General features: G+C 38.0%; 1 protein-coding gene across 1 annotated transcript; it reads left to right on the plus strand.

Annotated features, from left to right (window-relative positions):
* The first annotated feature begins 3,175 nt into the window (after positions 1-3,175).
* Positions 3,176-7,578, plus strand: LOC132106340 (uncharacterized). The gene is made up of 4 exons (XM_059511962.1): positions 3,176-5,813; positions 6,180-6,316; positions 6,454-6,569; positions 6,770-7,578. The coding sequence occupies exons 1-4, from the start codon at positions 3,176-3,178 to the stop codon at positions 6,894-6,896; spliced, it is 3,018 nt and encodes a 1,005-aa protein (XP_059367945.1). The 3' UTR covers positions 6,897-7,578.
* Positions 7,579-22,773: the final 15,195 nt, after the last annotated feature.

The following is a 22,773-nucleotide window of genomic DNA, read 5'->3' on the forward strand; positions in this document are numbered from 1 at the left end:
ACAATATGAATTAAAACATTTATAGAATTATAGTGCTCAATGTAGTACACTGGCTTGTATACTGAGGTTTAGATATTTCTTATAGTAAATAAATTATTCTATTATTCTTAAAATGTATTCTCCATATCAATTATTTTATTAATTCTGCAATTAGACTTTTTTTACCTTTAGGTTTTTCTGCTTCAGTGTGAAAATTTCATGCCAGCACTAGACTTACTGACTGAAAGTTTTAGATCACTAAGCTATATAAAAGTAATGAGTGTTAAAGATTGTACAAAAGGTATCCTTATCACGTATGTGTGCTCTTTGACCCTGTTTGCCATTATATCCTTCTGAGAACCAGAAAAAAAGCTTTGTACATTACTTCATGTCATTACTGTCAGAGTTATAGACCTGTGTTTCCCTGTTTTACCTCCCCTTGCATTAAAAACCCTGTGTTCCCCTGAGTCTGCTGTTATATATCAGCCTTGAGTTCCAGTGTTTATCACTTTGCTTGTTTGATTAAAATCTATGTTTAAGTATTCTCCTGCATCTTCTTGTTCCTCCAAGAGAGATCGTGATAGAACAGCAGACCGAAAAGGAAAATAGTGCCTTTTATCCCCAGTGTTTGTTTTCCGAAAAAAAAAAAAAAAAAAAAGGTTTCCCTGTTTGTTTCTCCCCACGATTCATTGCTGTAGCACGTAAAGATCAGGACTTTGAACCACTGGGCAACAGTCCTGTTCTTCTTCTCTGTCTGTGGTTCTGCTAATTCCTTGATACGTCTGTGTGTGGTGACTCTTGATGCCTTGACCCCAGCCTCAGTCCATTCCTTGTGAAGTTCACTCAAATTCTTCAATAATTTTTTTTGTTTGACAATCCTCATAAGGCTGCGGTTCTCTTGGTTGGTTGTGCATCTTTTTCTTCCCCATTTTTTCCTTCCACCCAACTTTCTTTTAACATGCTTGGATACAGCACTCTGTGAACAGCCAGCTTCTTTGGCAATAAAAGTCTGTGTGCATTAAATGTATTTAATACACAAGTTTCACAATTTGAGTTGAATTACTGAAATAAACTTTTCCACAATATTTAATTTATTTTATCTAATTTATTGAGAAGCTCCTGTACCTCGAGTATGCAAGGTTAGGGGTTAATCAACCAAAAGTTTAGGGTTTGGCTACACCCCAAAACTACTTTTTTTTTTCTCTCATTGTGATTAATGATAAGGGAATTTGGCCTTGGTATAATCTCATAGTTTTTCTCCTGTGAAAGAGAAAAGTTATTGCTGGATAATTTCATGTTCCTAGTCACCCTGGTGTGCTAAAATAAGGCGGAGGGAGGAATAAGGCAGTTTATTATAGAAACTGACAACAAAACAATAGTTAGTTTGAATTACCATGAATTGAAATGTTCAGAATTATCATGCTTTCCAGATGACCACTAGGGGTCATTGTGTCTGTTTCATGTGTCCATGAACTTTATTATGAAGCCTTGTCCTTTTTTTTAAACATTGTCTTCCTCTTCTTATTGTCATGTGATTCATTAGTTTTAGTATAAATAGCCAAGTATTTGGTTTTTGTCATAGTTTGAGGTTGTACCTTTATGAACGTGTTTTCTGGTGAGTTATTCTGTAGCTTTTCTCAACATTATTTTCCTTTTTCCTAAAATAATTGATTATTCAAAGCTTTTCAGCACCATGTATGTTACAATCTAGCAGTCATTCATGTGGTTTTCATTGCTTTTAAATCTGGTCTTTTGACAACATTTGATGGATTCTATTTTATAGATATTTAAATTATTTTTCAAAACTGTTAATATCAACTCTGCAATGGATATTAATATCCAAAGTATAGCGAAGATACTATTTATTAGCATGGCAACAAGATCAGCAATTTAAGACAATAACTTGTAAGCACAAAACACAAGATACTTCTCTTTTCAATATCAATAAGAATTTATTGGATAAATCTAAGACAAACTAATCTAATTCAATGTCCAGTTGTCCTCCACAAAGGACATGTATGAAATCAATGCCCATGACATTTTGATTCGAAGTTTGATTCAAAGTTTTCCTGAGACATTTATTTATGATAAACAATTTGGCCAATTGAAATAATAAAAAAATATAATCATATTTCCATAATATGTATTTAATTTGTTTAAGCGAAAGCAGAGGTCAAACCTAATATGCATATCTATATATCTGTTATGACAACTCGTATTACCAAGCATGGTAATATACAACATACAAAATGTTGCTATGAAATTAGAAGCACAGTATTCCCTAGAATATCATTATATGCTTTAACATTAAGATTTGTACTCATGGAAACTTAAAAAGTAGTCAAGCCTGTTCATTAGAAGGGCTGGCCCTTAATTTTGTCTATATAGTGTGGCACTGTACTATTAAAAAAAATGAAAAAATACTTAAACCATACTTTATAAATATATTTACATTAATAAATATATGATTTATATAATGATCATTAAAGTTCATAGTTAATTAACTAGTGTTAACAGTAGCAACTAAAATAGTTAAAATGTATTTAGTAAGTGTTGAAATTAACACACTCTATAGGTGGAAACTTGGTTTCATTTAGTGACGTGACATTTAGCCAAGTATGGTGACCCATACTCAGAATTCGTGCTCTGCATTTAACCCATCCAAAGTGAACACACACACACTGTGAACACACACCCGGAGCAGTGGGCAGCCATTTATGTTGCGGCGCCCGGGGAGCAGTTGGGGGTTCGATGCCTTGCTCAAGGGCACCTCAGTCGTGGTATTGTCAGCCCAAGATTTGAACCCACAACCCTAGGGTTAGGAGTCAAACTCTCTAACCACTAGGCCACGACTCCCCACAAAACTTTCTCTGACATACTGAAGCCTGATTGAATCACATTCGTGGATCTGCACAAAACTAATGGCATTTCAGCATGTCAGAATAGGCAAAGCCATCTGCTGATATAATTTAGTGCTAAATGCCATTCCAAATCATTTTACCATAGGGAATTGGAGTAAATCAATAACAGTTTTTTTATGTATCGGTTCAATACAATAAGACATTTTCTTTAGTGTACCTTTAACAGCAAAAAGCAGAAGTACAGCATTGTGATTGTGAATTAAGCGACATCGGGGCAGATCTATTCAATACTTCTAATGACACTTTAATGCCTTTTTTTTACAGGTTAAACTGTCATGGCTACTGGGAAGACTTTCCTAACTATCTTTTATCTACTTCTATACAGCTGTTTCTGCACAGCTGAAATTCAAATCTCACAAGTCAGTCAAGTGGAGAAGGGCATAACATTGTCTAAAGATTTTCTCAAAGGAATTAATGATGTGGCTGAATTTGTTTCAAAAAAAGTGGAAGATACAGCTCGTACCTCACTCCTCAAAGTCCTCAAAGTCTTTGATTCTCTTGGCAAAGTTGCAGCAAGTTTTGGCTTCATCGGGTCATTAATTAGCTTCATCTTTGCATTCATTCCTCAATCAAATCCAATGTTTGAGTTCATGAAGGAACAATTTGCTGAGGTCAATCGCAAACTTGACTCTATGTCTCTTCAAATTTCCACTCTGCAGACAGAAATGGAATGGACAAACTATGCAAGCACCTACGGCAAAGATGAGAATGTGATCAAGAACTCCTGGGCCAAGCTAACAGAATTCATAGAGACCGCGCCTTTTGCCTCCACACAAGAGCAGAAGACCAGGCTGGCTGAGAGGTTCACCACTTTCTATGAAAACACTGGCACAGAGAACAGTGTTGCTAATTTATACAGATACATCACTGAGAACAATCCTGTCAGCTTGAATAAGAACCTCCTACAGCTCATCATTGAGAAATCAAATGGTGATTTTAATGTTCTGCTGCAATACTCCACCTACTTCACCACTCTAATGGTTTCAGGACTAAAATTAAATGTGTTTTATTACAAACTAAAGGGCTATGATAGTGAAGTTAAGGCAAAAGAAGCAGTCACGCAACTCTCTAATGCTTTATCAGCCATACAGGATGCTTTGATTAAGTGTGCTGAAGACTTTGAGAAATGGGCTCGCAAGGATGCTGTAAAACTTAGCAGCCAACCATTCTCAGATAGTGAAAAGCTAGCTTCAGATATTAAGCATCTTTTGCAGAGTAAGTTTCACTGGTTCAAATGGGTAGTAATTGCCCACTCAAACGATGCTAAAAATGAGTTTACCTTTGGACGGTCAATTAACATGAATGTTCAAGAAAAGACATCAGTTCACATAATTCACCAAGAAAAGGGCCGAGCTGTTGATCAAAACATTAGAGACAATCTTAAATCCAGTATGCAAAAAGAATTAGTAAATCTGATCATCACTAATCAGTGTGCAACAATGAAGGATGAGCTGCTCAACAAGTTTGGTGCTAAAGTTACCAGCCACATACAATTTCTTCATGCTCTTACAAAACCATCAGATTATGCACAGACAGATGTACCGGATATTAAGCTGAATTGTCAGTTTAATGGATACTCTATTTACTTTCCCAGAGACTTTAATATCTTCCTCAGAAAGAATATTGTGGTAAAGCCTTCCTGCTCAGATGTGAATTGTAACCGTGGAGAATGTAAATCCATCAAGGACACCTCACAAGTATTCTGCAAGTGCCAAAAGATGTTCTATGGTCCAGCTTGTGAGGAAAGCATTCAAAATATGATCGACTATGCAGCTCTTGAAGGTGAAATCAATGGAATGATCTATAAACCAGTCCCTGATCTGACAACAATTTATTTTAGTATCTGGCAGCTGAAAGAGTACACACAAGAAATAGTTGGGTCTGTCCGACATGAAATCCAGTGGACACAAATCCTTGTGAAATACAACGAAATGATTCAGAAGTTTCGCTACATCAATACATTACACTCACAACTTGAAAACAGTACAATAACCCAACGCTACTTTGTTTCTGAGGTTGGAGATCAGTTCACAGGGGGACGATCATTTCAATTTTATCTCACAGAATTTAACCATATGATGATGGGCACTGGATTTGGAGACAAATACAACATTCTGGATATGTTTCGCAAGTCACTGGTCCAGGACTCTCAAAGACGGTCTGGTCAGCCTGTTGAGTGCACGAAGTACTACAGTGACCAGATTGATTATTTTATACGTTACATGTTTGCTCTTGTAAAGGAATCTGTTTTAGCTTGGTCAAAATATTTACTAGTCACTGGCAAATCAGAGAACATTGATTTTGTTGAGAAGGTTTTTCTACGCTATATCTCACAGCAGTGGAGACTCTTCAATAAAAATGGATGTGGCCCTCTAAAGGCTGTGGATCTTCAGAACAACCACTGCGAGAAGCTATACCACAGCACAGCCAAGCAGCAGGTGAGAATTAAATGTGGTGGATTATTCAAGCCATTCCCAGATATTGTCGAGTGTTCTGGAGGGCAGTGGAGCGCCTTGCCTGTCTGCTACACTGAGCAGGTAAATGGGAAAGTTGCATGCAAATCTGAAGGTGGTGTCACAGTCTGCAAGGCCTCATGTTTGCCTGGCTGGGGCTCCGCCACACACCCTCTGCCTGAAGAGTATAAATGCTTACAACCGCCCTGTCCATCCTTTATACCACACAAATGTAACAACTGCACAAAAAACAACGTTTGTAAGGACGATGAGGTTTGCACTGGGACCTTTGGCACATGCCATGAAACATGCCTAGTGAAACCCTGTGGAGTGAACGCCAAGTGCTCCTCCTCCAATCATGACAGGAGCTGCAGCTGTGTGAACCCGTGGAAGGGAGACCCAAATAAGGGCTGCAGAAGTCAGGACCTCCAGTGGGTTCAGACCGGAGGAGTGCCCAACAGTATGCAAACTCTTTTACGTTACATATACTTTTATTAGATTATACTGATTCTTAATTTTCATGTGCTTATGTCCATGTTTTCCATTAATGTACAGTATCATATATCATTACGTAGTCGAGGGAATATTATTCCCTTTTACAGTTTCATCCATACCTGCTCTTGTGTAAAGGAATTCTAAATTACAATGGAATGGACCAATGAGCACAGAAAAGTGAAGGGCATGTCATTTAGGGAATGAAGGCTGTTGTGTATCTTCATGCTAAGACAACAGCATTGTATCTTCAAGCAAGAAAAATTTCCTATCAAATTATTGGGCTTGATTAACACTTATAAGTCTTAACGCTATAAATTTTTGTGGTTTACAGATGCTGTTCGTTCTAATGCCCAACTTGCGGTGTGCAAAGCCATTGGACCTGACGGCGGGTGGCACAGTGGATTTGTAAAGGGTCAGCGCTGCAACTATGAATATGATTGGAAAGCACTTCAGGCCAACAGCTACGAGGTACCTTGGTACAATACATTATTGTTATATAAAAAAAAATACAGATAACAAATACACATGGGACAATTAACAGACTGCATTGAAGAAGAAGACGTCTCTCCTATTTGTTCAGAAATGACAGTATAAATATTGTGCAGGTTCTGGTTGATCCGTGTGGAGGACGTGGTTGGAAATGGATGAAGGGGGAACAATGGAACATGGTCTCATATGACAAATCAAAGAGGTTTCCTGGAGTCAAATACTATGTGTGCAGGTTAGTATAAATAAAAAAAGAAATAAATAAACGTTCATAATACTTTTCTTGCAAAAAATAAAAATACATTTTTATGAAAATATGTTGTTTGCAGACTTTAACTGAAAAATAATTAAATCCATCTTAGAAATCAGATTGAAGTCATATCTCATTGTGAACGTATGTGATGATGTTCTAATATGATCTTTCTCACCCAAAAGTGCAACTGGTGATGGCCTTGTAGGGAAGCTTTTCAACACACGAAAAGGCTTTCTGTGCCATATTGCCAGGTACAGAAATACCAGGGATGGAAGTTTCTATGCTCTGGTTCCACAACCATGTATCTGAAGACACTTCACCATGATTCACTGGTCACTGCTTAAGTTTCTCTAGTTTATTTTGCAAGCTTTGCATTTGTAGAGGTGCTGTATTCATCTTTTGAAAGCTCAATGCTAATGTCCTTTCCTGCCATCATGAAGTAATATTTATCAGTGGGCACATTCCAATGATAAATAAATGTGGCAAAACTTTACAGTAAAGTGTAAATTGTTAACATCACTTAATGTGTTAACTAAAATGAACAAACAATGAACAGAACATTTACTAAGGTTTTTATTAATCTCTGAAAAGTTAGTTAATAAAAATACTGTTATTCATTTTTAAAATGCTTTAAATGCTCTAGAGGTATTGTTCATTCTTAGTTCATGTCAACTAAAGTAATTAACTGATGTTAATAAATGAAACCTTTGTGCAAAATGTTACCATAAATGCTTCAATGAATGTTATTAAATTCACATTTATTTCTTGCTTCAGTGTTATGGCCGAAAATAATGGTTGTGGCTTAAATATTTTGTTGATGACACTGCACACTGTACTGTATTTTATGGACTGTAATATTGCAATAATTGATGATTCAATATTATCCATAACATTTATATTATTTTTAAAATGTTTTACTCTAGGTGCAACAGACTATACATCTATCCTTCACAGCCTTGTTTTTGTTTACATTAAAAAATAAAATATGGCATCAACCTGACTACAGTCTTTTTATATTACAGCAGATTCTATTATGAAAAAAACTATTTAGATATCTGAAAGTGTAATTTTGACTGGTGTATGGCTTTTTCTCAGACCCACCAAACTCTGCAGAGCAAACTCATACAACTGATTAGAGACTTCCCCCACTGAGTCATCAAAAGGTTGTAAAACTGATCTTGATGGTCAGTAATGCCTTGTTGTCTGGATCACACTCTTCCAGTGCTGGTTTAATCTCCCAAGGGATCGCAACACTGATAAAGGAGTAAGGACTGGACCACCCATTTGCCCAACGATGGAATTCAATGGTGTGGTATTTGGCAATATTTGCCATATTTTAAAGACCATTTAATAATTCTATCAATAAGGCTACAATATTCATTAGTAGTGTGTTATATATATGACGTTTGGTTCTGATGTGATAGTTGTGTCAGTTGGTATATAGTTTAGTATATATACAGTATATATATATATATATATATATATATATATATATATATATATATATATATATATATATATATATATATTAGGGGTGTAACGGTACGTGTATTCGTACCGGACCGTTTCGGTACAGGGCTTTCGGTACGGTGCACCTGTGTACCGATTGACCGAATGCAATATTTTGTTTGCTGAACATATACATTTTCGTGTTTCCAAACGAACATATTAAGTGGCGGAAGTCTTCGCGTTCAGCGCAAATCCCGCCCTGCAGCTGATTCTAAGGCCGGTGACACACTGGCTGTGTGGCGTGAGCGTGGCGTTTCTGCTGCGTGTCAGTTGCGTGACACCTGCTTCGCGTTTTCTGTGTCTTTACACACCAGAATCGTGCCTGACGCGGCGCTGGCGCGCTGCTGTAGGTGACATAGAGGGAGACCGCCAACAGACCAGGATCTTGTCTTCACGACAACAATATCTATTCTTGATGTTGAGCATAAATATAAAGCCTACTGATAAAGGACACCGTCAACAGTACTGACAGCAAAATAGACTATGTTTGACAGGTGCAATATGCCAGTGTGTTACCGGCCTAAGGTTTTCAAAAGGCATCACGAGAGTGAACATCACTACAACTAGGAAAAAACGATTGTAATTCAAACGCAGCTCCCGTTGGCATTTAAACAGACCTTTGCTCTTAATTCCAATCGGTCCAACGCAATAACGAAATCTGAGCAGGTCTAAAAACTGAAACTGTTCATGCTGCACTTTACACTTTGGAAAAGTTATATATATATTTTAAATATGAGCAGACCTACAAGCTGGGATTGGTAATGCTGCACTGTAATCATAGTTACTTGTTTATATTTTTCATTATATTTTATTATATGATATTGGTTTGAGACTGAGAGTATTTTATTTAGTGGAGAACTTTGCAGCAGTATTTTATTTCTTGTTCTTTTTTTTATTTTATATATATTTTATTAAAAAGTATTTAAAAAAAATACAAATTGTAAACAAATTGTTAAAAAAAAGTTTATAGTAATAAACAACCTGCAGTTTAATGTTTGCATTTCTTTCCCTTACTGTACCGAAAATGAACCCAATCGTGACTTTAAAACCGAGGTACGTACCGAACCGGGATTTTTGCGTACCGTTACACCCCTAATATATATATATATATATATATATATTAGTGGTGGGCCGTTATCGGCGTTAACGTGAGACTCTTATCGAGCGATAAAAAAAAATATCGCCGTTAATCTATTCTCAAAGTTGGGTTGGGAGCTGGGTCTATACTAAGCAAGCTATGATAACTTTCACCTTGATATTTTACATAACCGACTGGCTGAGGCCAGCCTTAAAAGATGCTCAGGACAGTTGACGGGCCACTGCTGCGTATCGTCACGAAAGCTTATCTTTTTCATGTGTTTTAAGCCTTACCGCTTGTCGATTTAAACATTAAAGCATCCAAACACAAGACACGGAAAAGCTGAACAGAGTAGCTGGTTACTCGCGCGCTGTGTTCGGTGCGCACGAGAGAGAGAGCCGCGTATCACGGACAGCGACACTGAACCGAGCTCTCTTCTGCGAAGTTCTCCTCGAAGTCCCTCCTGCACCTGAACGAACAAATACAAATCGCAGTTTGAACAAACAAAAATATGTGAAAGAGCCCAATTCAGTACTCACGGTGTTCTGGGCTCACGCAGAGAAAGGCGTCTCAAAACACTTGAACATCGAATTTGCTTCTTTTTGCTCTTGTGCCGACAAATACATACAAAATATGTCAAAATATCCGCCTTGGAAAGTTTGCTCGAAAAAACTGTCAGTTATTTCTTAAATGAAAGTAAACAGTTGAGGAAAAAAATGGGATGTGTATTATATTGGATGCGTTCATCGTCTCTTAAAGTGACCGTACCTAATTTGGCTACTACCCAGCCGGCACATGACCGACCTTCAACGTTGAAATATGGTTGAAATAAGGTCACTTGTGGTTTCAACGTTGAAACAACGTTGATTCAACGTTTAAAGCCGAATGGTTGAAAAACTTCCAGCACATGACCAACTTTCAACATTGAAATATGGTTGAAATAAGATCAGTTGTTTTAATGAAACAACATTAAAAATGTTTAATGCTAAATGGTTGAAAAAGGTTAACAAGCTTTTAAATTATTTATATTAAATTATTTAAGATTATTATTATTTTAATAGCATTTGTAAACATTTTAGTCATGATACCTATTCTAAAATCTAAAGTTATATGTTAAATATTATCATCATTAACAACAATAAAACTATATACATTTCGCTGCTTTATCACAGTGATACAACTACCATTGGTAGTTTTATTTTATTACTTCGATCATGATTGGTTAATCTGGCTGTCATTTAGGAAACTGGACAATTAATCGGTTCGCGCCTTTCTACATTTAAAAATATGACCGTTATTGTCGTCTTTCTGTGATTGAGGCGACTGACTGTGAGCTGCTCAGCTGCTGCTCGTTATAACTGACTGCTCGGTCGGTCCCAAATTATTTAATATTTGCATGTAAATCTTTTTTATTTTGAGCGAATTTGAGTCGTGACATGTCAATGGAGAACAAAAACGGTGAACACAAGAAGGGTCAGATGTGTTCTGCGAGGTCCTGCAAACATACTGGCAAAATGAGGTAAGAAAATCGCTATCTTTATTATCTTTTGAAAATAGTAAAGTATAACCAGTTTGCAAATGGGTAGCTTAAAGGACATGTAACTGCAGATAAATAAGTAACCGTGTGTGTATTTTTGCGTTGCTTTATCACAGATGATCAAGTTAACGTAGACTAACCATGTTCCGTACACTTTTCGCTGTTCACCGCATGCCAGTGACCACTCCTCCGGCGTTGAAAGACAGACAAGCATGCTTGTGTGCTCATTCTCGGGGGAATACCTATTATACAGTCTACACTTTGATTGATGTCTTTAGGACCAATAGTTTTTGAGAAAACTGGAGAAAAGTACCACCTCCGCCTGTGTACGGAAGATGATAGGCATTAACGATGTTCCGTACAGGCATACAATGGTGTTCCGTACAGAGGGCATCATTTGATTTCAACCGCGAAAATGGACATTTAACTGATCAAGAAAACATAATTTAAGTAAATAAGAAAGGTGAGTACCTTTTTATTTGATTAAAATGATAGTTAATTACTGCTTTAATAAGCTAGAGGACCATGCAAGTTAGACATGATTGTGTCCTGATATTAATCATGGCATGTGAGTTGCATTAACCACATGAAACTTTCTGAAGACAAAGAAGGATAAACAATTTGCATTGATTTAAAAAAAACGTTTTATTATCAAAGTAAAAAATGTAAGAACATAAATAAGCTGTGTGTGTGTGTGTGTGTGTGTGTGTGTGTGTGTGTGTTAACGTAAAGTTAAAACTATTTACATTTAACAAACTGATTAAAAAAATAACAGAACTAGACAAACCTTTTTTGTGTAACGTTACACTATTTACAGTGTGTGTCTGTGTTTGTGGGTGTCTGTGTGTTTAACTATTTACATCTAACCAACTGAATAACTGTGTGTATAACGTGTAATATTTATATGGACAGACAACATTTATGGCAAAGCCAGTCAGTGTCTGGCACTTCCTCCACCCCAGCGCACTCCAGGTGGAACCATAAATGGCACAGGTCACACTGGACCCATTCTTCTATGGTGTCATCTCCTGAGCCAGGTGGGACCACTTTTCTGCATATGGCGCAGTGTTCTCCTTCCTCCTCAGTCATAGGGGGTGCCTGCTTTTGTCTTTTGGCCTCCTGGGCTTGCCTTTTTTCCTCCTTCTTCTTTGCCATCTCTTCCTTCCGCTTTCTTTTCTTCTCTTCTTTTTCTTTCTCCTCTGCTTCTTTTTTACCAGCAGGTTGAAATATGCATCACTGGTGATCACACGGGCTGGAAGCGGAATGCGACGCATCACTTTCTCTGACCTCTCCAGGGCGGGGCTCATGAGGACGTTGGCCAGACTCTCGGGGATCACACCTGCTGCCACCAGGTAATTTTTAGGGGTTGCTCTTTCGCAGGTGGGGCAAGGTGTTTGAGTGGTGGATGATGTGGCTGAAGGAGTGGCGTGAGTGCTGGATGGAGTGGCTGAAGGAGTGGCGTGAGTGCTGGATGGTGTGGCTGAAGGAGTGGCGTGAGTGCTGGATGGAGTGGCTGAAGGAGTGGCGTGAGTGCTGGATGGAGTGGCTGAAGGAGTGGCGTGAGTGCTGGATGGAGTGGCTGAAGGAGTGGCGTGAGTGCTGGATGGAGTGGCTGAAGGAGTGGCGTGAGTGCTGGATGGAGTGGCTGAAGGAGTGGCGTGAGTGCTGGATGGTGTGGCTGAAGGAGTGGCGTGAGTGCTGGATGGAGTGGCTGAAGGAGTGGCGTGAGTGCTGGATGGAGTGGCTGAAGGAGTGGCGTGAGTGCTGGATGGAGTGGCTGAAGGAGTGGCGTGAGTGCTGGATGGAGTGGCTGAAGGAGTGGCGTGAGTGCTGGATGGAGTGGCTGAAGGAGTGCTGGATGGAGTGGCTGAAGGAGTGGCGTGAGTGCTGGATGGAGTGGCTGAAGGAGTGGCGTGAGTGCTGGATGGTGTGGCTGAAGGAGTGGCGTGAGTGCTGGATGGTGTGGCTGAAGGAGTGGCGTGAGTGCTGGATGGAGTGGCTGAAGGAGTGGCGTGAGTGCTGGATGGTGTGGCTGAAGGAGTGGCGTGAGTGCTGGATGGTGTGGCTGAAGGAGTGGCGTGAGTGCTGGATGGAGTGGCGTCAGTGCTGGATGAGGATGGGAGAATTCTCACCAGTATCCCAGTACACACTCTTGAGGAGAGAAGAGAACTGCTTCTTCCCCACGACTAGATCCCCTTGGACCAGACCCAGCCTGGCAGCCAAGGTGGAGAATGCAGTCTTCAGCGGGTTGAAGACCGCAATGTCCAGCGGCTGAAGGATGTGTGTGGTGTGAGCAGGAAGGCAAATAATTTCAACCTTATTTTCTCTACAGAACATGATTACGTTTTTTGATACGTGTGTCTCGTGTTGGTCCATGATTAATACCAGTGGTCTCTCCTTAGGGGCATGCTGGATAAAATGGTGGAGCCATTTCAGGAATAGCTCCGAATCCATATATCCCTTATCCTGGATTCCATAGAGGGCGTTTGGGGGCCCATCCAGCCTATATGCTGTGCTTGGAAGGCAGCCGGGGTAAATAATGAAAGGTGGAATACTGTCCCCGGCTGCATTCACACAGCAGTGCACTGTGATGTGCTCCCTGGTTGTTGTTTGTTGTTGGTAGACATGTTTCCTCCCAGTCTGTCACAGGACCTTCTCCCTAGACCGCGGCTTGTCCCCAAAGCCAGTCTCATCACAATTAAAGATGAGCTGTGGCTTTTCATCCAAGCCGTGGGTCACATAGAGGGCCTCGTATATTTAAAAAAAAAAAACTCAATAGCCTCTGGTGTAGCACCATGCACTCTAGCTCTGTCAAGGGAGTCTGCCGTCCGTGAGGTCAGTTCCGGATGGCGGGCCTTAAACCGGGACCACCAGACATCACTTGGTCCCTTCTCTAAATTGACAGTGGTGCTGTCTGCTCTGCCACTCTCCTTGATTATCCCAGTCACAAGCATTTTAACTAATGACTTTGTTAATGGGAAGCCATGATCCGCCATCCAGAAAATAAAAGAAATTAGGGCGTCTTTCTCTGTGGGTGTCAGGGCCGAATTAGGATGGGGGTTGTGGGAATATTTTTCTTTCTTGTAGAGTGGTGTGGGGAATGCCATACTTCTTAGCTGTGGCCCTCAAACTTGCTCCTGCTCTCACTTCCTCTACTGCCTGCACTAGGATATCCTTTGTCTACAGCATTTTTTTCCTGACATCTTTCCTGACATCTCTTGGTTTTTACGTTTCCTTTAAAATTATATGTTATAACATTTTTAAAATCACGTTCACTTAAATATATATATCATTAACGTTACAACTGTGTAAATAAAAACAATTTATAAACAATCATTTGATGTATGAAGTATTAAAGTATGTGTGAATATCCTATCATTGTGTTTAACTTTTAAGTGAATGTTAAATAACGTTACATTTTATGAAAAGTTGGCTATGAAATAACATCATAGTAGACTTAGTTAATGTTTAATTTGTTGAATAATGTTAAAATAATTAATGTAACAAGTTATGTTAACATTAACTTAATTGACCCTTTATGAATATAAACATCACTGCACGCAGGATGATGGGCAAACCGCGTCTGTCCTGACAGACGTGCTGCCTTTTTTTACCTCAGAGCGGCGCCAAACAGTCATCACCCGCAATTGTTTAAAAATTCCCATTTCAAAGCATTTAAGCAACAAAAAGGTAATGTATTTAACGAATTGTGATGACATAATATTCATTTAATAAAGACTGTAATACTGTGAAATGTTTAAATTAAATCGAAATGTATATTTTCGCTGCTCTAGTAGTCTCCCCACCCAAGCAGCTGTTTAAAGTGTTAGCTTGCCCACCGGCCATTTTCAAACGCAGGGGGCGCTCATAACAAACTTACTCAAATATCTCAGGAACAAACGGCTGTAGTGTCTCTGTCTTGATCGGAGATGAAAGAGGGATAAATGAAGACGACACAGACATAAAGATTGTTTCTGACCTGGAAGTATTTATTCAGCAATTGGCGGCAAAAGTTCATCTGTACGGAACATCGTTGTTGTACGGAACACGGTTAGTCTACGTTAGATGCTCACCTAATGTGTTGCTGGTAAGATAAGTTATATGTGTTCATATTTGTCTTTTAGAGATTTTTCCACATTTTCCTGATATGAATCCCATGCATTAGGTGTGTTATATGTTTTATATTCTTATAATAGTTTCAAAGTGTTTTCTGAAACACATAAGTGCAAATGTCGGTACAATTTTAATGAATTCCCTACTGGAGAATCCAGCTAATACCAGCTCAAGCTGGTAGCTGGTCCAAGCTGGTCATTAGCTGGTCCAAGCTGGTCATTAGCTGGTCCAAGCTGGTCATTAGCTGGTCCATGTTGGTCATTAGCTGGTCCATGCTGGTGGGGACCTGGATGAGCTGGTGGACCAGCTTGGACCAGCTGGTGGGGACCTAGATGAGCTGGTGGACCAGCTTGGACCAGCTGGTAGGGACCATATGAGCTGGTGGACCAGTTTGGCTAAGCTGGTGGGGACCTGAATGAGCTGGTGGGCCAGCTTGGACCAGCTGGTGGGGACCATATGAGCTGGTGGACCAGTTTGGCTAAGCTGGTGGGGACCTGGATGAGCTGGTGGACCAGCTTGGCTAACCTGGTGGGGACCTGGATGAGCTGGTGGAACCATTTCTGATAGCACACGTACATCTCTGTGATGTCTATTTGATGTGCGTGTTACATCTGGGAGTATTTTTTAGTTAGTGTTTGCTCTTCTGTAATACGTCTATGAAATGTGAGTATTTGCAGTGTGTTGTCAAACTGATGAAGAAGTTTTCTTAATTTTCTGGTGTTTTTCTAATTTGCATGTGTTTTCTTCAGTTGCAGCGCGTTGAGCTCTCGCCACCGTACATTTAATTTAAAATATGCTTTGAGTAATTTGTGAAATTGCTATATTAAAGACAATGAAACAGTTGAATGATGAAAAATTATCATACTTCATACACAAGTAAGATGAAAATAAATACAGATCAAATGCCTAGTGAATATGCAATTTTTAATACTAAGTTAAATATGTAAACAGATATTAAAAAAATTAAACATAAAATGAAACAAATGTAAAAAATAATTATAATTCATACTAGGTAAGAATACAAAGCAAAGCAATACAGCGTAAATATGCCATTTTAAATATTAAGTTAAATAGGTAAACAGATATTTAAAAAATATAATTCATACATAGTTAAGACAAAAAATACAGAGTATATATGCACCTTTAAATGCTAAATACCATAGGTAAAATGCAATAAAATACTGTAGTTGAAATAAAATGCTAACATACTATAATTATTTAAAATAATTGTTTTTGCACCTAGCTACTGTTTAGTAAAGTTTTACTGTTTAAAAAAATATCATAACACATGTGACACATTATCATATGTGTAAGCTAACTTTTTACAGTAATATTGTGGTGCTGTTATAGAGCATCTTATTTATATTTTCAATTAGATTAAATGTCCCTTTCAATAGTGTTTGGAAACATGCAGATGTATTTTTCGTTGGTGAAGTTAATGTGCAAGCATTTGTTCACTATTTCGGTTGGTGAAACTGCCCGTAACTGACCAAAATTAGAAGAGCATACTAAAATGTGAGGAAGAAAAACCCTTGATCTTCCATTCTGCAAAAGGGGCACATCAACAGGACATATTTCTTTTAGCAGCACAATGCATCTCTCTGACTCTTCAATTTTCAAAGTTAAGATCTTGCTGACAATGCCAAATGTTCCATCCTTCAAGACCACTACATTGTCATTTGACCTGACTGGTTTTAGGTAATCTGTGGAGTGAATGACCTCAGTGTTCACTATTAGTCGGCAGTAAACGTTACACTCTATACCGATAGGCATGTTTTGAACAATTTGCCTCACAGCAACTTCCTCCTCAAAACTGAGTGTCAAAACTGCAGCAGAGCCAAGTAAACAGACATCACCAACTGAGTCAGAATGCTTAAGTCTGTTTGTTTCAGTCACATCTTTACAAAACTCGAGTACGCTCTCGCTGATTGTGTCTGTGCTAGCTAACATGGGAAGAGTTTTACTCATTATAAACTTGTTAACAATTTGAAGTGGTGCTCCCCTGGCATTTTTAACAAGTCTTACAAGCTTTCCATTGCCATTTTCAAAATTAAAGGCTGAATGCGCCCAAAGAGGGCCCCAATTTTTCACACTCGCTGACAAATGATGTAGTAAGTGGACATTAAATGTCATAGACTTTTCTCCATACAGCATCTGAAAGCGAAATGCAAACTCAAGGAGTAGTAGGTCTGCTGCATTTACATCATCTTTTGAAATGCTGTCACTCAGAAGCAGGTAAACAGCTTGCACTAATAGCGCAAAATGGCAAAGATATTTTGATGGGAGAATATCTTTCAAGCAAGGCAATGCATAAAAAAGAAGCCAAGCTCTCCACTCAGCAGCCTTCCAGTACTTTCTTTCACTGAGATCCCTGGGGAGTCTGCGAATATACTGAGGGGGTTTTATTTTAGACAAGCGTCCATTCATAACACGTTGATTGTCCGGAGAGCCAATGTAGATCTCGCTACCATATTCCTCCAGCCACAACTTTGACAATTGTTTAGCCACACCAAGTAAAACACAATGCATATAATCTGGCACAAATCCATGAACCACATCAAAATATGGTAAATTGACCAATGGTGATAGGCCCTTAACCCCTCTGATAGGATGTCCACCTCTAACAGCCTCCTCCATGTCATGGATCATTTCTGATGCATTTCTGTCAGCATGTTGCTCTTCGCTAACAGGGTACCTGACTGCTCCACAGATATATTTTCCTGGATGGTAACAGAACCCACAACCATAGTAGCCATTAAACTGAGTGAGGTTTTGCATCAAGGGTCTAGCAACAGAGTCCACACAACAGCATAACCCTACCAGTTTACTTTTTATCCATGAATTTTGTTCCACCACATTACCCCATATACAACCAATTTTTTTGCGTGCTCTACAAATTTGTCAAGAAATATATCCATCCTTGGTTCCCCTTTCCCATGCCACAAACCAGCAAGTATCATGTTTTTTCTACGTTCGGCAGGTGGAATTTCATTAATAGCCAGCTGTATTGGCCAGATTGATGGACCTGAGGCTTTGTACAAGGGACTTCCGTCTGAATTGAACACATATGAAAGGTTAGCCTTATTGTGCAGAATTCCACCTGGGCGCGAGAGCTCTTTGTACATATCGCCATCATAAATGTCCCTGAGTACGTTCTCTGATGATGCTCTTGTAAATCTCAAATTGAGTGAATTTCTGAAGTTGTCATTTTCAAGGAATGACTTAACCTGTAAATCAACTGGTAAAGTAACAAAGTAACTCTGGCTTTTCAGATCTTGGGTACTGTTTGTCTTGTTACAGTGTGAACACACATAGTGTTTCCTCTGATTATTGTTTTTATGACTTGCAAGATATGACTGACAGAATGTACCAAGGAAATGAAGTTCTGTTCTCTGACTGAAGTGTGTGAACACCTTACTAAGCATGTGCTTACTGGCTGGCAGTACTGTTTTAGAGAAAACAAAATTAATCAGTTTCAAAAGGTCAAGCAGTGCAGCAAATGATAAATTGTGCCTTAGTGTGAATGTTATGAGCAGCAGGAGGAGTTCAGCCTTTGTAATTGAGAGAAATCTGCATACTGGGACATTTAGATTTTCATCAAATTTTGGACCAGTATCATGTGCAAATGACTGTCTTTCTTCTCCATCATGTTCCTCAACATCACTGCCTTCATCACTTTCATCGGCTTCAGTGACTTCCACATCACTTGCCGTTTCACTGTCACCATCTACACAGTTTCCTTCCTCCAATTCCATTGCTTCTCCGTCGCTTGCTTCGTTTGTCTCACTTTCTTCCTCATTATGTACTTCAGTGCCATTTACACTATTTCTGTCGTCTAGTTCAGGGTGCTCATTGTTAGATGGTCCAGGTGTGTCATTGTTGGAGCTATAAGTGTTTGATCTAAATCTTGTTGTCCTTGGCAACAGATAAGTAGTATCTGGCTCCAGGTACTGCTTATACCTCTTCATTTTAGTCCCTCTGTTGTTGTCTGGTTCTTAAACTCTGTTAAACAATGTAACGTTAAGGTTGCAACGAGACATACATAGGCCTACCAAATTTGTGCTGAACAAATTGTTATTTTTATTTATTTGATATCCTACAATATTAAACAGAACAGCTAGTAGACTTTTCACTCACCACCATGAGTCTCTGTAAATAGTTAGAATCATAGCCTTGTGGACCTCTAGTATCTGTCAGAAATAGCTGCGCGCCATCTAACGGTCAACTAAATTTGTCAAAAAATATGAATTAATAAAAGTTAATTAAATACAATTAGAAAAATTTGGGAGGAATACACTGTAAACCCTAATGTTGTCTTGACTTAAAAAATCAAGTAATGTTGACTAAACATTACTTAAAATTTTGCTTTTTGGCCCTGCCACTTAAAAATATGAGTTAATTTAACTAATTTACCTTCAAAATGCATAAACTTAAGATTTCAAGTGTTGTGAGCTCAAAATCATGAGTAATCCTTTGGAAAAACTCAACGTCACTCTGTTCTTCCTTTAATGTGATTGGCCATGGGAGGAATTCTGCCTAGCAACAAGAGAACAAAAGCACTGATTGGTGGATTACAAAATTCGTCCTTTTGGTCTGTTTGGTTTGATGAACTACATTTCAAGAGGACGTTTATTTTAGTGTATTATGTTAGGTGAGTAAAGTTATGTAGATATAAAGTTGTTTTGCATGATTTCTACTAGTGAAATATGTTATCCTTGTGGTACATGATTTTGATATGGTATGATTATTGAAACGACAACTTATAGTATTTGATGAAGTGGCCCAATCGTTTTCCTTTGAGAAATAGAACATGGCAGCTAACGTTACTGCTTAACTCGTTAAACCTATACACTGGAAACCCTAATAAGTTGACTGAACTAAATTGATTGAGTAAACTCGTTGCCTCAATTTAATTGAGTAATGGAGTCTCCCAAAACGTACATATTTAAGTTTATTTAACTTGACGCTTTTGTAGAAAACCCTAATAAGTTGACTGAACTAAATTGATTGAGTAAACTCGTTGCCTCAATTTAATTGAGTAATGGAGTTTCCCAAAACGTACATATTTAAGTTTATTTAACTTGACGGTTTTGTAGATTGTACTTAAATCACTCAGTTCACCAAACTTGGTGCTTATTTAATGTACTTAAACGATTATGTTCACTTAACTTGGTATTAATTTCAAGTGTACTTATATATTTAAGTTAACTCAACATGTAAATTTAACAGAAAATTATGTTCTTATTTTTGACCGCACACTTTTTGCACACTGAAGTAAAACAAATAACAGCATATTTAAACTTTGACCTTTTGACAAAATGTCACAATATTTATGAAAATACAGTAAACCCTATACTGCACTGTAAAAAAAAAAGTTGTCAACTTAAAAAAACAAGGCAACTTATCGCTAGCGCTTTTTTGAGTAAACTTAACAAAAAATTACTATGTTTGCGTATTTTAACATCAACCTAATCCATTGGGCAAAGTTACGTCCAGTGGACATCTTTTTATGTCTTTGCAGACGTTGAAAAGATGTCCACTGAGGAGGCCGAATGTTTTATGATGTCTTTTTTAAAATGTTTTTTATGTCTTCTGTACGTCCGATATAGACGTTCACAGATCCTCCTTACAAGGTTTTCTGTGACTTTATTTCTGTCAGACATCTAGAGAAGCTCTTATTGAGAATTAACAGAGGTTTAAATGTTGATACTTTATACATTTGAAGTCACCATTGTGGTGGAAAGTGTTTGGTTTAGTTGGGATCTTGGTCCAGTTACTTCTTGTGTAAGCTTGTCTTTTGCTGCTGTAACAGTGTATATTAAAACACTGTTTTTGTGGCGAAGAAAGACGAACTTAAATGAGCTCAGGTGTGATCAGCTTTTTGTTGGTGTTAGCTTGTCTCTTGCTGCTGTAACTTGTGTGTTGTAAAACACTGTTATTGTGGCAATGAGAGTTGAGATCAGACATGCACATCTAGCATGTAATGTTGACAAGTTAAAATAAAATGTATTGCTGCAACTGTGGATTCACTTTTATGAATAGAAACCTAGTAGATAAAATAATGTACTTACTTTTTGAAAACAGATCACATCGTCACAAACAGACATCAAGATTTTGGATATGCATCACATCAATGGTGACAATCAGAACAAAAAAGGCTGTAAAATAAGGATGAGTTTGTGCTATGGAGCTCTTTTGTTTGTCACCGTTGTTGTGATGCATATGCTAAATCTAGAAGTCTGTGTGTGTGAGTACTTGATTCTTTTACTCAAAATATTTCAAATGCATTCATTTTGTCCATTTTCAAAATAAGTATTTTGCTCTTGGTGCCTGTTAAAAATATCAAACAAAACTTATTTTATGATCTCAAATACGTATTATGTGATGACTTTCTCATCAACAAAAAACATCTGATAACACCTGAGCTCATTTAAATTTGTCTTTTTTCACCACAAAAACAGCGTTTTAAAATACACCAACACAGCAGCAACTGGACCAAGATCCCAACTAAACCAAACACTTTCCACCACAATGGTGACTTCAAATGAATCAAGTATCAACATTTAAAACCTCTGAGTGATTTAGGTAGAGTCTACAAAAGCGTCAAATTAAATAAACTTAAATATGTACGTTTTGGGAGACTCCATTACTCAATTAAATTGAGGCAACGAGTTTACTCAATCAATTTAGTTCAGTCAACTTATTAGGGTTTTCAGTGTATAAGAGTAACAGATTGTTTTTGTCACTTACATTGGTGGAGCTTTAAAAAAAACCTGAATGTGTGTATCCCTGTGCAACTACTGCGCGTATCCATGGGAAACGGCGCGCGCATATGCACGTCACGTATTTAACGGTAACTTTTCGAATCGGCTTCTATCAGACACGGAGAAGGCTTCAGATATCTGCGTTTTTAATACAAAATGTTCGCATATGTACATTATTTAGACGATGGAGTTAAAGACGTTGTTAATGTTAAAGACATTAAACACTTTGACCCAAAAAATACGACGGATTTCTCGTCTCACACTTACTGGATCCTGCAGAAAGGACGCTTCATAAAAGGACAGATTCTGTTGATGAAAGGTAGGCCTAAATCTTTCAATTTACAGTACGTCTATAAATATGCTTAATAAACAGCTTACAAAACTGAGGACGTTTTTGTGACATTTGTGAACCAGATAACTTAATGAAAAGCGCAGCTATTAATAACATAAGGTTAACCTGTAGCTGCTAGTTGTTACCTAGCTCATTGTATCTTAATAACCTAATGTATTCATTTTTAAGATCCTAATTGTTTAAACAATATGATTTGATATCAAATTAGTTAATTTAAAGGCTTTTTCAATTTTATTTTCTGCCGGTATAATACCAGGTGACCATTCCAGTAAGTTAGATATTAAAGTAAAAGAAAAAAAGGTCATTTTATTTTTATGAATCAAACTAAATCTAGAGTAAAAATGGTTGTTTTCATTAGTGTAATTCTAGACTGAAAATAAACAAGTACTTAGTAAGAAGAAAGCTATTCCCATTTTCCAGAAACTTGTGAGGAAATTGAAAATGTGCTGGCAACTGGGAAAAGGATCCGAGTGCCAAAGCTGCTTGATAAAAGTCCACCAGAGAACAAAACTTCAGAAAGGAAGGAAGCTAAGGATAATGCTGTAAGTAACATGAAAAGACTGCACGATGAACTCAATTCATTGAATAATTTAAATACCTCTTACTTGTGTTATTTGTATTTTCAGGCAGCCCAGAAGGCAAGCATTGAGGAAGGAAAGCAGACATTTCTGATGGACATTTTAAAAAAGAGACAAGCCTTGAAAAAGAAGCAACCACTATTTCCTCCTCATTCTACACCTAAAAGAGGAAAAAATATTGTAGATGATGAGATAACAACAAGTGAGAGTGAGGATGAACTAATTCCAAAATCAAAATTTGATGAGCTTGAGAAC

This window comes from Carassius carassius, chromosome 26, assembly GCF_963082965.1.
Source record: "Carassius carassius chromosome 26, fCarCar2.1, whole genome shotgun sequence".
Classification (NCBI taxonomy): domain Eukaryota; kingdom Metazoa; phylum Chordata; class Actinopteri; order Cypriniformes; family Cyprinidae; genus Carassius; species Carassius carassius.

Coding starts and splice junctions, on each gene's coding strand:
- LOC132106340 (XM_059511962.1), top strand. CDS start 3,176: ATGGCTACTGGGAAGACTTTCCTAACTATCTTTTATCTACTTCTATAC. Junction 5,814..6,179: donor GACCGGAGGAGTGCCCAACA/GTATGCAAACTC, acceptor TGTGGTTTACAG/ATGCTGTTCGTTCTAATGCC. Junction 6,570..6,769: donor GTCAAATACTATGTGTGCAG/GTTAGTATAAAT, acceptor CTCACCCAAAAG/TGCAACTGGTGATGGCCTTG.